This window comes from Pogoniulus pusillus, chromosome 3 (assembly GCF_015220805.1).
Source record: "Pogoniulus pusillus isolate bPogPus1 chromosome 3, bPogPus1.pri, whole genome shotgun sequence".
NCBI classification, from domain to species: domain Eukaryota; kingdom Metazoa; phylum Chordata; class Aves; order Piciformes; family Lybiidae; genus Pogoniulus; species Pogoniulus pusillus.
The window spans coordinates 1,066,002-1,080,831 of record NC_087266.1 but is presented as its reverse complement, the minus strand read 5'-3'; the positions used below and the strand labels follow the sequence as shown (position 1 = coordinate 1,080,831).

Genomic DNA, 14,830 nt, shown 5'->3' with positions numbered 1-14,830 from the left:
GGCAGACCCTGTGTGCTGTGCAGCTGGACAGGGGCTTGGTACCTGCAGCTGTGCACTGCAGCTGTCTGAGTGGCCTCCTGGGGCTTGCACAGCTGCACACGATGGTGGCTCCAGGACAACATATTTTCTGGCATGGTAAAGCATTTAAAAGGTGGTTCCTTGACAAGAGTAAAGATGGCACCAAGCTAGGAGCAGCTGTGGAGCTGTTGGAGGGTAGCAGAGCCCTGCAGAGGGACCTGGCCAGGCTGGATGGGTGGGCAGAGGCCAAGGGGATGAGACTGAACAAGGCCAAGGGCAGGGTTCTGCACTGTGGCCACAATAACCCCAAGCAGCACTAGAGGCTGGGGCCAGAGTGGCTGAGAGCAGCCAGGCAGAGAGGGCCCAGGGGGTGCTGAGAGAGCAAGCAAGGTCCAAGCAGGCCAAGTGCAGAGTCCTGCACCTGGGCAGGAAGAATAAACTGCAGCAGTCCAGGCCACAAGAAGGTCCCCTGGGAGCCTCCTCTGCTCCAGCCTGCACAGTCCCAACTCTTTCAGGCTGTGCTCACAGCAGAGCTGCTGCAGCCTCTCAGCATCCTCCTGGCCCTGCTCTGGACACTCTCCAGCATCTCCACAGCCCTCTTGTCCCAGGGGCTCCAGAGCTGGATGCAGGACTCCAGCTGGGGTCTCATCAGAGCAGAGCAGAGGGGGAGAATCCCCTCCCTGGCCCTGCTGGCCACACTGCTGCTGCTGCAGCCCAGGCTCTGCTTGGCTTTCTGGGCTGCAAGTGCACACTGCTGGCTCCTGCTGAGCTTCTCCTCCAGCAGCACCCCCAAGTCCCTCTCCTCAGGGCTGCTCTCCAGGCACTCACTGCCCAGCCTGGAGTTGTGCTTGGCATTGCCTCCACCCAGCTGCAGGACTCTGACCATGTATCAGCATAGCATAAATGTCATCTCATGGAAAGTGCTGCTTCAGTGAGACCTCACTCAAAGTTCAGGGAGAAGCAAGATGCTTCTGAGCAGCTTCCACAATCAGTGGTGCAAATCCACCTTCTGGTTTGCCCTTTGTCCTCTGCTGCTGGGCTGCTGCCACTGACAGAGCCAATCTTTGGCAGAGTCTCTTTGAAGGCTTTGCATTTCATTCCTTTTCAAACTGTGCCAGTGATAAGGGTAGGGAAATAACTCTCCAGTTTGCTTTCCCAGTTCAAAACCATCAACAAGGAGAAAAAGAGCAACATCATTGACTCAATGCTCAGGATGCTCGAGCAGTATTCCAGCAACCTGGAAGATTTAATTAGGGAACGGACTGAACAGCTGGAGGTGGAGAAACAGAAGACAGAGAAACTCCTCTCACAAATGCTCCCCCTGTAAGTACTGCTGCTGGCATGGGCAATGCACCCCTGCTGCTGGGCTGGACCAAACTGGCACCCCTGAAGTGAGCAAGGCTGTAGAGGTGACCTTCAGTTTTGGCAAACACCTTCCAATCACAGTAAACAACTGTACTTGATACTTGTTGTGGCCATGGAGAACTTCCTGCTTGCTGGAAGATCAGTAGGAACACTGCATCCAGCTCTGGAGCCCCTGGGAAAGGAGGGCTGTGGAGATGCTGGAGAGTGTCCAGAGCAGGGCCAGGAGGATGCTGAGAGGCTGCAGCAGCTCTGCTGTGAGCACAGACTGAAGAGCAAAGGTGGAGGTGTGGAGAGTGAGGCTGGAGGTGAGGAGGAAGTTGTTGAGCAGGAGAGTGGTGAGAGGCTGGACTGGGTTGCCCAGGGAGGTGGCTGAGGCCCCATGGCTGGAGGTGTTTGAGGCCAGGCTGGCTGAGGCTGTGTGCAGCCTGCTCTAGGGTAGGGTGTCCCTGGGCATGGCAGGGGGTTGGCACTGCCTGCTCCTTGTGCTCCTTTCCAGCCCTGCCTGGTTCTGTGATTGTAAGAACATGGCAGAAGATGCTGTGAGCTCATGGGCATGTGTTGCAAAAGAGCTTGTTCCCTGCCAAAATGGTTTGTACCCTGACTAAAGGGTTTGTGCCATGTGCTGGGGAGGTCCAGGCTGGATGTGAGGAGGAAGCTCCTGGCAGAGAGAGTGATTGGCATTGGAATGGGCTGCCCAGGGAAGTGGTGGAGTGGCTGTGGCTGGAGGTGTTGCAGCCAAGCCTGGCTGGGGCACTTAGTGCCATGGTCTGGTTGGTTGGGCAGGGCTGGGTGCTAGGCTGGGCTGGCTGAGCTTGGAGCTCTCTTCCAGCCTGCCTGATTCTATGACTCTGTCATTTGTGCTTGCATTATTATTTCAGGTCAGTGGCAGAAGCCCTCAAGACAGGTGGCACTGTGGAGCCAGAGTACTTTGAGCAGGTGACCATCTACTTCAGTGACATCGTGGGCTTCACCACCATCTCAGCCCTCAGTGAACCCATCGAAGTAGTTGACCTTCTGAACGACCTTTACACTCTGTTTGATGCTGTCATTGGAAACCATGATGTTTATAAGGTGAGGAGTTCAGTCAGGGCAGGTGCAGGGTCCTGCACCTGGGGAGGAGTAACAACAGGCACCAGGACAGGTTGGGGCTGCCCTGCAGGAAAGCAGCTCCCTGCAGAAGCACCTTGGAGTGCTGGTGGGCAGCAAGTGCTGCATGGGCAGCAATGTGCCCTTGTGGCCAACAGAGTCAAGGGCATCCTGGGGGGCAGCAGGAAAAGTGTGGCCAGCAGGGTGGGGAGATTCTGCTCCCCCTCTACTCTGCCCTGCTGAGGCCACACCTGCAATGTTGTGTCCAGTTTTGGGCTCCCCAGTTCAGGAGAGACAGAGACCTGCTGGGGAGAGTCCAGCAGAGAGCCAGGAGGGTGAGTGGGGGACTTGAGCATCTCCCCTTGCAGAGAGCCTGAGAGCCCTGGGGCTGCTTAGCCTGGAGAGGAGAAGGCTGAGAGGAGATCTGAGCAATGTGCACAGAGAGCTGAGGGGTGGGGGTCAGGTGGAGGGGGCCAAGCTCTGCTGGGTGCTCAGCAGCAATCAGCCAAGGAGCAATGGATGCAAACTGGAACAGAGAAGGTTTCAGCTCCACAGGAGGAGAAACTTCTTTGGTGTGAGGGTGGCAGAGCCCTGGAGCAGGCTGCCCAGAGAGGTTGTGCAGCCTCCTGCTCTGCAGACTTCCCAACCCCACCTGGATGCATTCCTCTGTGGATTACTCTAGGGAACCTTGCTCTGGCAGGGGGTTGGACTGGATGATCTCTGGAGGTGCCTTCCAACCTCTCAGGTTCTGTGACTGATCCTGTGAGTACCTGGGCACAATGACACAACTGTGGGTCCAACACTGCTGTGATTTGATTCTGTATCTCTTTCCCAACTTTGCATTTTGTTGTGAACCCAAACTGATGCAGTTCTAATGGAAGGCATTTGCCAGGTGGAGACAATTGGTGATGCCTACATGGTTGCCTCGGGGCTCCCGAAGCGGAACGGGAACAAGCACGCGGCCGAGGCAGCAAACATGGCCCTGGACATCCTCAGCTCCGTGGGGACCTTCAGGATGGGACACATGCCAGAGATCCCCCTCAGGATACGGATTGGGCTGCACACAGGTGGGCAGAGCCACTGGACTGTGCCTAGTGACTTGACTGCATCCAGCTCTGGAGCCCCTGGGACAAGAGGGCTGTGGAGATGCTGGAGAGTGCCCAGAGCAGGGCCAGGAGGATGCTGAGAGGCTGCAGCAGCTCTGCTGTGAGCACAGCCTGAAAGAGTTGGGGCTGTGCAGGCTGGAGCAGAGGAGGCTCCCAGGGGACCTTCTTGTGGCCTTCCAGCATCTGAAGGGGGCTACAAAAAAGCTGGGGAGGGACTTTGGAGGGTGTGAGGGAGTGTCAGGAGTGGGGGGAATGGAGCAAAGGTGGAGGTGTGGAGAGTGAGGCTGGAGGTGAGGAGGAAGTTGTTAAGCAGGAGAGTGGTGAGAGGCTGGACTGGGTTGCCCAGGGAGGTGGTTGAGGCCCCATGGCTGGAGGTGTTTGAGGCCAGGCTGGCTGAGGCTGTGTGCAGCCTGCTCTAGGGTAGGGTGTCCCTGGGCATGGCAGGGGGTTGGCACTGGCTGCTCCTTGTGCTCCCTTCCAGCCCTGGCTGATCCTCAGACTCGAAGCCTTCTCCTCTGTCTCTACCTGGGGGGAGGCTGAATATGAGGGGAGAAGGTGAGGCTTGCCTGTTGGTGAGCTCCTGGGGCTGTGCAGCCCCTCTGGGCTCAGCAGGTGCCATGTCTTGCAGGGCCCTGTGTGGCAGGTGTGGTGGGGCTCACCATGCCCCGGTACTGCCTCTTCGGGGACACGGTGAACACTGCAGCCCGCATGGAGGCCACAGGCCTGCGTGAGTATTGGGCACCCTCCCTGGGCTGGGCAGAGCAAACTCCTCCAGAGAGAGCAAGAAATGCTCACCCTGGTCCTGGAGGCAGGGAATTACTGTGCCAGAGTCGGGAACTGCAATCCAGGGACAGAGCTCTTCTTGCGCAGTAAAACGGAATAGAGTTGGGGCTGCTCAGTCTGAAGAGGAGAAGGCTCTGGGGAGACCTTATTGTAGCCCTCCAGGATCTGAAGGAGGACACAAGAAAGCTGGAGAGGGACTTTTTAGGCTGTCAGGTAGTGACAGGACTGGGAGGAATGGAAGAAAGCTGGAAATGGGGAGATGCAGATTGGATGTCAGGAAGAAGTTCTTCAGCAGAAGGGTGGGGAGAGGCTGGAGCAGGCTGCCCAGGGAGGTGCTGGAAGCCTCATTACTGAAAGGTTTTAAGGTCAGGCTGGATCTGAGCATCCTGCTCTAGTGTGAGGTGTCCCTGCCCATGATAGGGGGGTTGGAGATGGATGATTCTTGAGGTCCCTTCCAGCCCTGACAAATCTATGACTCCATGATTCTAAAATCACAGAATCAGGCAGGCTGGAAGAGAGCTCCAAGCTCAGCCAGCCCAACCTAGCACCCAGCCCTGCCCAACCAACCAGACCATGGCACTAAGTGCCCCAGCCAGGCTTGGCTGCAACACCTCCAGCCACAGCCACTCCACCACCTCCCTGGGCAGCCCATTCCAATGCCAATCACTCTCTCTGCCAGCAACTTCCTAACCACATCCAGCCTAGACCTGCCCTGCCACAGCTTCAGACTCTGTCCCCTTCTTCTCTTGCTGCTTGCCTGGCAGCAGAGCCCAACCCCACCTGGCTCCAGCCTCCCTGCAGGCAGCAATGAGATGACACAGTGAGATCGTGGAGTGCTGTGGTCTGGAAGGAACCACCAGGGGCAGGCAGACCATCTCCCCCTGCAGTGGGAAGCACATCTGCTACTAGATCAGGTTGCACAGAGTCCCACTCAGCCTGAGCTTGAATGTTTCCAGGGATTGGACCTAAAGCACTCCTCTGGGCAAGTTGTTCCAGCATCTCATCATCCTCATTGCAAAAGTAATACACCTACTGATCATGGCCAAGGCAGAAGTGGATGTGGGGCACACACTGGCAGCAGAGCCCAACCCCACCTGGCTGCAGCCTCCCTGCAGGCAGCTGCAGACAGTAATGAGCTCTGCTCTGAGCCTCCTCTTCTGCAGGCTAAACCACCCTAGCAGACTACAATAAGGTCTCCCTGGAGCCTTCTCTGCTCCAGGCTGAACAACCCCAACTCTTTCAGCCTGTCCTTGCAGGGAGGTGCTCCAGCCTCCTTTCTGCACATGGTTTAAACTGTGTCCCCTTGTTCTGTTCCTGGTTGCCTGGGAGAAGAGACCAGCCCCACCTGGTTGCAGCCAGGGTTGTCTTTGATGCTCAGGAGGGTCAGGATAAGTTGGTTGCCCGAGGCAGGATCTCCCACGTCCTGCTCTGAGGTCTCTGATCTGCCTTTTGGTGTCTTTTCAGCAGCTCTAAGACCTGTGCTGGCTCCACACAAGGTCTGTACTGTCTGAGATGAAGCACTTGGGGCCTTGCCAGCTGTATGCTGTGCAGCAGTTATGCCACATCAGGACTTGCTCACTCTTTCACCCCACCTCAGATTTCTAGCTCCAGTGATTTTGATTGCACTCATCAAGGCTAGCAATTAGGCTAATTATTGATTAAAGAAAATCACCTTTCTTGTGATGAGGGCTGGCTTATTTTGAGAGGCAAGGATTGCATTTGAAAGGAGAAAATCCTTTGACAACAGATTGCTAATGGCAAGACAGATGTCTGAAAGGATTTCCATGTTTCAACCCCTGGAAGTGAAGTCACAGGGAGAAAGGAGGCAGCAGGAGCACTGCGGGCACCAGAGCATCATTATTCATGAGCAGAGGGGGAGATAGGTTCACAGAACCAGTCAGGGCTGGAAGGGAGCACAAGGAGCAGCCAGTGCCAACCCCTGCCATGCCCAGGGACACCCTACCCTAGAGCAGGCTGCACACAGCCTCAGCCAGCCTGGCCTCAAACACCTCCAGCCATGGGGCCTCAACCACCTCCCTGGGCAACCCAGTCCAGCCTCTCACCACTCTCCTGCTCAACAACTTCCTCCTCACCTCCAGCCTCACTCTCCACACCTCCACCTTTGCTCCATTCCCCCCACTCCTGCCACTCCCTCACACCCTCCAAAGTCCCTCCCCAGCTTTTTTGGAGCCCCCTTCAGATGCTGGAAGGCCACAAGAAGGTCCCTTGGGAGCCTCCTCTGCTCCAGCCTGCACAGCCCCAACTCTCTCAGTAAAACTGAGAGCTGTGTCAATAGGTAGGAGCTGTCCCAAAGCAGGGACAGGGGAAAACTGCTCCTGCCTATTTACACAGCCCTCAGTCCAAAAGCAGGGACAGTCCAAAATGAGAACTCAGTCACAGCAGGAACCTGTCCTGTTGGGAGCTCTGTCAAGGCAGGACCCCCCTCACCTTCTCCCTTGCTCTATTTATGCTTTCTTAGACCAAGTGCCCATTTGCCATCCTACTCTGGGCATGCAAACCCAGCCTGGCACAGCCCAGGCTCCCACAGGAGTCAGCACACCTGGGGAAAGGCCTCCTGCTGTTCCCCCTGCAGACCTGCAGGACTGGGGAGGGAAAGCAGTTTCCACACCTCCTCCTCCTTCCCACCCAAACCCTGGGGGTGGGGGGAGAAGGAAGGGATTTGGAGTACTCTGGAACAAAAGGCACCACACAACTGCTACCAGCTGCACATCTGCAGGCTTTAGAGCAGTTACCCCTGACAAGATAAAGGCAAGCAGGCAGCCAGCAGGCAGCCGGCAGGCAGCCAGCAGGCAGCCAGCAGCTGTTTTGTCTCCCATCCCCAGCTTACAGGATCCACCTCAGCCAGAGCACAGTGGATACCCTTCGTAGTCTGAATGAAGGTTATGAAATCAGACCTAGGGGCAAAACAGACCTGCAGGTAAGGTGACCTGGGCTCTGTGAAGTGTTTCTTCACAGGGGAACCTTCTTCTTCCAGGAGTTTTCCAAGCAAGCTGCTTTGGCCTTCAACCACATCTCTTCTGCTGGGCCCTGCCCAAATCGACCCCAGCAGTGGTTTTGGTACATGAGGCAGTTCTTGAAGGACCATGGGATGAGCTGGGTCTAAATGGGTCTCTTTAGTCCAGTCACAGAATCAAGCAGGCTGGCAGAGAGCTCCAAGCTCAGCCAGCCCAACCTAGCACCCAGCCCTGCCCAACCAACCAGACCATGGCACTAAGTGCCCCAGCCAGGCTTGGCTGCAACACCTCCAGCCACAGCCACTCCACCACCTCCCTGGGCAGCCCATTCCAATGCCAATCACTCTCTCTGCCAGGAACTTCCTAACAACATCCAGCCTAGACCTGCCCTGCCACAGCTTCAGACTCTGTCCCCTTCTTCTCTTGCTGCTTGCCTGGCAGCAGAGCCCAACCCCACCTGGCTACAGCCTCCCTGCAGGCAGCTGCAGGCAGCAATCAGCTCTGCCCTGAGCCTCCTCTGCTGCAGGCTGCACCCCCCCAGCTCCCTCAGCCTCTCCTCACAGGGCTGTGCTCCAGGCTGCTCTTTATCTGCATTATTTGTTTTGTTCAGGGTAAAGGAGTGGAAGACACATACTGGCTGCTTGGCAAAAAAGGCTTTCTGAAGCCCTTACCTAAACCTCCTGAAATGCAGGCAGGGTGAGTATGACTCCATCACTCATCTTTGTCAGAGCTGTCTTTCCTTGGCATCTGTTTGCAAAGTCCACACCATTTTCCTTAGGGGATTTACACTTCCAGGCATTCTGTTTAGCCTGGAGAAGAGGAGGCTCAAGGAGCCCAACACCACCTGGCTCCAGCCTCCCTGCAGGCAGCTGCAGGCAGCAATGAGCTCTGCCCTGAGCCTCCTCTGCTGCAGGCTGCACACCCCCAGCTCCCTCAGCCTCTCCTCACAGGGCTGTGCTCCAGGCCCCTCCCCAGCCTTGCTGCCCTGCTCCAAACACCTTCCAGCACCTCAGCAGCTCTCTGCAATTCAGGAGCCCACAACTGGTGGAGGTGTTTGAGGCCAGGCTGGCTGAGGCTGTGTGCAGCCTGCTCTAGGGTAGGGTGTCCCTGGGCATGGCAGGGGGGTTGGCACTGGTGGCTCCTTGTGCTCCCTTCCAGCCTTGACTGATTTTATGGTTCAATGCTCTTATGGCCTAGAGTGGGTCCAGAGATGGAGGCATAAAAATGCTCATGGGGCTGGATCAGCTCTGCTATGAAGACAGACTGGGGGAGCTGGGGGTGTTCAGTCTGGGGAAAAGAAGGCTCTGGGGAGACCTAAGAGCAGCCTACCAGGACCTGGAGGGGCTACAGGAAAGCTGCAGAGAGACTGTGTGCAAAGGGCTGCAGGGACAGGATGAGAGGCAATGGCTGCAAACTTGAGCAGAGCAGATGGAGATTGGATGCTAGGCACAAGTTCCTTACTCTGAGGGTGGTGAAACACTGGAACAAGCTGCCCAGGGAGGTAGTTGTGGCCCAGGGACATATTCAAAGAGAAACTTGGCCAAGCTCTGGGCAGCCTGATCACAGAACCACAGACACAGGCAGGCTGAAAAGCCTCTCAGCATCACCAAGTCCAACCTAGAGCCACACTCTGCAAGGCTCACCTTAAACCACAGCCCCAAGCACCACATCCAAGCCACCCTGAAACACACCCAGGCTGGGTGACTCCAGCACCTCCCTGGGCAGCTCACTCCAGTCCCTGGCTGCTCTCTCAGTGATAAACCTTCTCCTAATGTCCAATCTAAATCTACCCAGTCTCAGCTTGAGGCCATTCCCCCTTGTTCTGTCCCCAGTTACCTGTGAGAAGAGCTCAGCACCAACCTCTCCTTGATCTCTCTTTGGGTAGCTGTAGGCAGCAATGAGGTCTTCTCTCTTCCAGGCTAAGCAGCCCCAGCTCCCAAAGCCCCCAGCCCCTGGGTTTTATTGGAGTCTCCTCCCCTCCCCAGGTGTGACCACTTTGCCCTCCCTGCCCACCCACCCTTTAAATCCTCCCCCCAGGGAGGGCAGAGCCCTAAGCTGTGCCCTTGGGTGGAGAGATCCTCCTCTGGTCACTGGTGAGTCCCCAGGGTGTGCACCTGGTGAATGGTGAAGGGCATTAAAGGCTGGGGGGCCTGTTGGGCCCCCCAGTTTAGGTAGGATAAGAAGCTGGTACTCACTTTAATATCACTCATGGTTTCTCACTCTACTTCTCCTCATCCCCACCTCCCTCAGACTCTCCTCATCTGCTTTGTTCTTTAGGCCCTTCCCCAGCTTTGTTGCTCTGCTCTAGACCCAGTCCAGCCCCTCCACACCATGAGCCCCACAGCATCCCCAGGCCTGCCCTCCTGACTGCAGGGAGGGGGGGACTGGATGGACCTGTGGAGGCCTTTTCCAGCCCAGATACTTCCATGGTTCTTCTACCCAGTCCAGCTCTCTCCTTGCTTGGTGGAGCAGCCTAGCAAGGTGGAAGAGGAGCAGCAGGGAGTCTCTAGTGTTGCTTTTCCTACAGGTGTGTTTCTCTGGGGAGGCAGGAGACAGGATTTCCACCCAGGCTGCTATTTAGAGCTGTGGGTTTTTTTTTCCCCACCCAATGCATGTTTTCAATCAGAAATAAAAGTGCTTCTGGAGCAAACAGCAGTGGAAAGGCTTTTGCTGCCCTCACTTCATTGCAGTTATACAGCAGTCCCCAAACAGACTCCCTAGCACCTGTAGCAAGGGTCATTCTGGGGACAGGAGAGCATCCTCATGCCTCATACTTGATCACTCTGAGTCAGGGCAGATGCTTCCTCTGCTTTGCAATCAGTGTTTGCTTTCCAGATTGCTTCTGAGCCCCTAAAAGGCACAGAAAAATGAAGGGAAAACAATAATAAACATGAAAAAGAGCATCGTGGTGGTGGCTGTGGTCATGGCTGGGGCACGCTGCAAGTGAGGAGCAGCTGTCTGCTTGTTCTGCTTTGCACCTGAAAGCTGATTAAGAGGAGAAAAGGAATGAAAGCCACTGACTCAGCTTGCTTTGAAGCAGGCTGGCTGGCTGCCAGAGGGGCTGCTCCAGGGAGATGCTGGAGAGTGTCCAGAGCAGGGCCAGGAGGATGCTGAGAGGCTGCAGCAGCTCTGCTGTGAGCACAGCCTGAAAGAGTTGGGGCTGTGCAGGCTGGAGCAGAGGAGGCTCCCAGGGGACCTTCTTGTGGCCTTCCAGCAGCTGAAGGGGGCTCCAAAAAAGCTGGGGAGGGACTTTGGAGGGTGTGAGGGAGTGTCAGGAGTGGGGAGAATGGAGCAAAGGTGGAGGTGTGGAGAGTGAGGCTGGAGGTGAGGAGGAAGTTGTTGAGCAGGAGAGTGGTGAGAGGCTGGAGTGGGCTGCCCAGGGAGATGGTTGAGGCCCCATGGCTGGAGGTGTTTGAGGCCAGGCTGGCTGAGGCTGTGTGCAGCCTGCTCTAGGGTAGGGTGTCCCTGGGCATGGCAGGGGGTTGGCACTGGCTGCTCCTTGTGCTCCCTTCCAGCCCTGACTGCTTTTGTGGCTCTGTGCTTTTGTGGCTCTGTGCTTTTGTGGCTCTGTGCTTTTGTGGCTCTGTGCTTTTGTGGCTCTGAGGTTTTCTGCTCCTATGGCTCTGTGGTTCTATCTCCCAGGCCCTTTGTGACTGAGCTATGTGGTTCTAGAAAGCAGGCCCAGGCCCAGTCTCTGCTTTCCTTTTCCAAGCCAGCAGGCTCTGACCCTTCCCTCAGCCCCAGACTGTTCTCTGTTGCAGACGAGACTGGAGTGGTTCTTTCTCTAATGCCTACATCTTCACTGCAGGTGCAGAGCTCATGGGTTACCTGAGGAAGAAATTGCAGAGCTCAGAAGGAGGAAGGCTGCAAAGGTCCTTGGCAACAAGGCCTAGAGCCCAGGTAGCAGCTGCAGGACAGCCCCAGCCTAGCACTGCTCCGTTGCGGCTGCTCCTGCCTTGTCCGCGTCGCTGCTCTTAGAGTCATGCCTCCTTTCTCATCCCACTGGGGGGCATTTTGGGTGGGGGTTGGGTTTGGTTTGTCGTTTATGGGTTTTTTTTTGTAAAAGCTGTGAATTATCCTTTTCAAGTGTCTCAATCCCAAGGTGATTGGAACAGCAGCAAACACAGCAGCAGCCTTGTTGAGTCCATTCCTATCACATTCGTGACCTGGATGGAGAAGGTCATGAAAATGATCAGGGCAGGGGGAGCAGCTCTGCTACTAGGACAGGCTGAGGGAGCTGGAGGTGTTAAGCCTGGAGAAGAGAAGGCTCCAGGGAGACCTACGAGCAGCCTGCCAGGGCATGAAGGGGGCTATGAGCAGGATGGAGAGAGAGACTGTTTGCAAAGGCTTGCAGTGACAGGACGAGAGGCAAAGGCTTTAAACTGGGGCAGAGCAGGTTTAGGGTGGATGTCAGGAACAAGTTCTTGAGCATGAGTGCAGTGGAACACTGGCACAGGCTGCTCAGGGAGGTGGCTGAGGCCCCATCCCTGGAGATATTCAAAGTGGGGCTCAACAGGGCTCTGGGCAACCTGATCTAGTTGAGGATGCTCCTGCTGACTGCAGAGGGATTGACCTGCTTCATGTTATAAGAGTAAAACTCAGAAGAGAACTCCACAGGACCACAGAATTTTAGGGATTGGAAGGGACCTCCAGAGATCAGTGAGTGCCACCCTCCTGCCGAAAGTAGCATCTCTTATGGCAGGCCACACAGGAACATATCCAGGCTGGCTTTGAGAGACTCCAGAAAAGAAGACTCCATAACCTATGGCAACTTCTGTCATAGAACCAAACAGGCTGGCAGAGAGCTCCAAGCACACCCAGCCCAACCTAGCACCCAGCCCTGCCCAACCAACCAGACCATGGCACTAAGTGCCCCAGCCAGGCTTGGCTGCAACACCTCCAGCCACAGCCACTCCACCACCTCCCTGGGCAGCCCATTCCAATGCCAATCACTCTCTCTGCCAGCAGCTTCCTAACAACATCCAGCCTAGACCTGCCCTGCCACAGCTTCAGACTCTGTCCCCTTCTCTTGCTGCTTGCCTGGCAGCAGAGCCCAACCCCACCTGGCTACAGCCTCCCTGCAGGCAGCTGCAGGCAGCAATGAGCTCTGCCCTGAGCCTCCTCTGCTGCAGGCTGCACACCCCCAGCTCCCTCAGCCTCTCCTCACAGGGCTGTGCTCCAGGCCCCTCCCCAGCCTTGCTGCCCTGCTCCAAACACCTTCCAGCACCTCAGCTCTCTGCAATTCAGGAGCCCACAACTGGACACAGCACTCAAGGGATGACCTGAGCAGTGCTGAGCACAGGGGCACAAGAACCTCCCTTGTCCTGCTGCCCACACTGCTGCTGATAGTGTGAGAGATGCTGTGGGAAGAGGCTGTCCCTCCCCTCCTGACCCTCTGCCATTTCAGTCTGGGGGCAAGCAACTCAGAAGTACTCTTTTGAGCACAGGTTGTTGTGAGCCCAAGGAAACAACTTTCTCTTAGCAAAGCACTGAGCAGCCAAACCCTGAATTTTCCAGCTGGAGCCAATTTCCAGCAGAGGATTTCAGCCTGCCCTTTTGCACACTGCTTTTGGCTTCTCTTTCAGCCTGGAGTCTCCTAACCCAAACAACATTCCTTGAATTCATTTTAAACGTGAAATAAAATCAAATGGTCAATCTGTGGGAAGGGAGAACAGAGCAGCAGAGGTCTAATTGCTGACAGCTTCAGCACCCCCTGCACGATTCTGTGAAGCCAGTGGAGTTTGGTGGGGTTTTTTCCCTCTTAACTTCAGCAGGGAGAGGCCAAGAACTCATCCCTGAGTGTGATAACCTCTGCTGTTAGGAATCCAGGAAGCCTATTTACGTTTTCCTGGCATAGTTCTGTGGAGCTAGGGTGAAGTTTGCTCATGAGAGTCCTTCCTGTTCTATTTCTGATTACCATGTCAGGCTCTTTGCTGCTTGTTAGGCTCCTAGAGCCACTCTTTGCATGTTGCAGTGAGGATGATGTGGGCTGGAAGCTGTAAAAGGAGCAAAGCTGGAGGTGGATAGGTTCAAACTAGCCTTGAATCATAGAATCAACCAGGTTGGAAGAGACCTCCAAGCTCATCCAGTCAACCAGACCATGGCACTAAGTGCCTCACCCAGGTCGTGTTGAGCAGGAGAGTGGTGAGAGGCTGGACTGGGTTGCCCAGGGAGGTGGTTGAGGCCCCATGGCTGGAGGTGTTTGAGGCCAGGCTGGCTGAGGCTGTGTGCAGCCTGCTCTAGGGTAGGGTGTCCCTGGGCATGGCAGGGGGTTGGCACTGCCTGCTCCTTGTGGCCCCTTCCAGCCCTGCCTGGTTCTGTGAAATGCTGTAGGTCTGCAGCAGGCTTCACAGGTCACTGTGGTCACTGGGTGGACTTGGTGATACAGAAGATGGGGAGGGGATGTGGGTAGCTGATGCCCAATCAGCCTGTGCTGCCATCCAGTGAGACCTGGACAGGCTGGAGCCTGGACAAAGGACAACTACTTGAAATTCAACCAGGATAAGTGCAGGGTCCTGCACCTGGGGTGGAGTAACAACAGGCACCAGGACAGGTTGGGGCTGCCTTTCAGGAAAGAAGCTCCCTGCAGAAGCACCTTGGAGTGCTGGTGGGCAGCAAGTGCTGCATGGGCAGCAATGTGCCCTTGTGGCCAACAGAGCCAAGGGCATCCTGGGGGCAGCAGGAAAAGTGTGGCCAGCAGGGTGGGGAGATTCTGCTCCCCCTCTGCTCTGCCCTGCTGAGGCCACACCTGCAATGTTGTGTCCAGTTTTGGGCTCCTCAGTTCAGGAGAGACAGAGACCTGCTGGAGAGAGTCCAGCAGGGAGCCAGGAGGGTGAGTGGGGCACTTGAGCATCTCCCCTTGCAGAGAGCCTGAGAGCCCTGGGGCTGCTTAGTCTGGAGAGGAGAAGGCTGAGAGGAGATCTGAGCAATGTGCACAGAGAGCTGAGGGGTGGGGGTCAGGTGGAGGGGGCCAAGCTCTGTTGGGTGCTGCACAGCAATCAGCCAAGGAGCAATGGATGCAAACTGGAACAGAGAAGGTTTCAGCTCAACAGGAGGAGAAACTTCTTTGGTGTGAGGGTGGCAGAGCCCTGGAGCAGGCCGCCCAGAGAGGTTGTGCAGCCTCCTGCTCTGCAGCCTTTCCAAGCCCACCTGGATGCATTCCTGTGTGAGCTACCCTAGGGGACACTGCCTTGGCAGGGGGCTTGGACTGGATGATCTCTGGAGGTGCCTTCCAACCTAAACCATTCTGTGGTTCTGTGATCTCTGAGGCAGTGAAGTGCATTCTGCAGGAACCACTATCAAGAGGACCCTACCATGTGATTGCTGAAAGTCTTAGCACTGATGCTGCAGAATGAACTTCAGTGCAGTCAGCTGAGAGCTGTGGATGTGTTTGTGCACAGCATGCACTGACTGAGTGGAGTTCATATTTCATATGTGACTTTGGACAGTTAATTAAAACCAAATGCAATAAAGAATCCTTGGGGACCTACCCCCTGC

The 14,830-nt window shown here is 55.9% G+C and overlaps 2 protein-coding genes across 2 annotated transcripts in view; one reads left to right on the top strand and one right to left on the bottom strand.

The window, feature by feature from the left end:
* TSKU (tsukushi, small leucine rich proteoglycan) overlaps positions 1-9,185 on the bottom strand; it is a 103,822-nt gene extending 94,637 nt beyond the window's left edge. Inside the window, exon 1 of the mRNA XM_064168493.1 lies at positions 9,170-9,185. The gene's annotated coding sequence lies outside the window, so the exon portion shown is untranslated. The remainder of the gene's footprint in view (positions 1-9,169) is intronic.
* LOC135188828 (retinal guanylyl cyclase 2-like) overlaps positions 1-11,376 on the top strand; it is a 30,045-nt gene extending 18,669 nt beyond the window's left edge. The window contains 7 exon segments of the mRNA XM_064168534.1: positions 1,178-1,341; positions 2,262-2,454; positions 3,362-3,536; positions 4,204-4,302; positions 7,202-7,296; positions 7,944-8,029; positions 11,142-11,376. Of these exon segments, the coding sequence (XP_064024604.1) occupies positions 1,178-1,341; positions 2,262-2,454; positions 3,362-3,536; positions 4,204-4,302; positions 7,202-7,296; positions 7,944-8,029; positions 11,142-11,226 (897 nt within the window). The 3' untranslated portion in view covers positions 11,227-11,376.
* Positions 11,377-14,830: the final 3,454 nt, after the last annotated feature.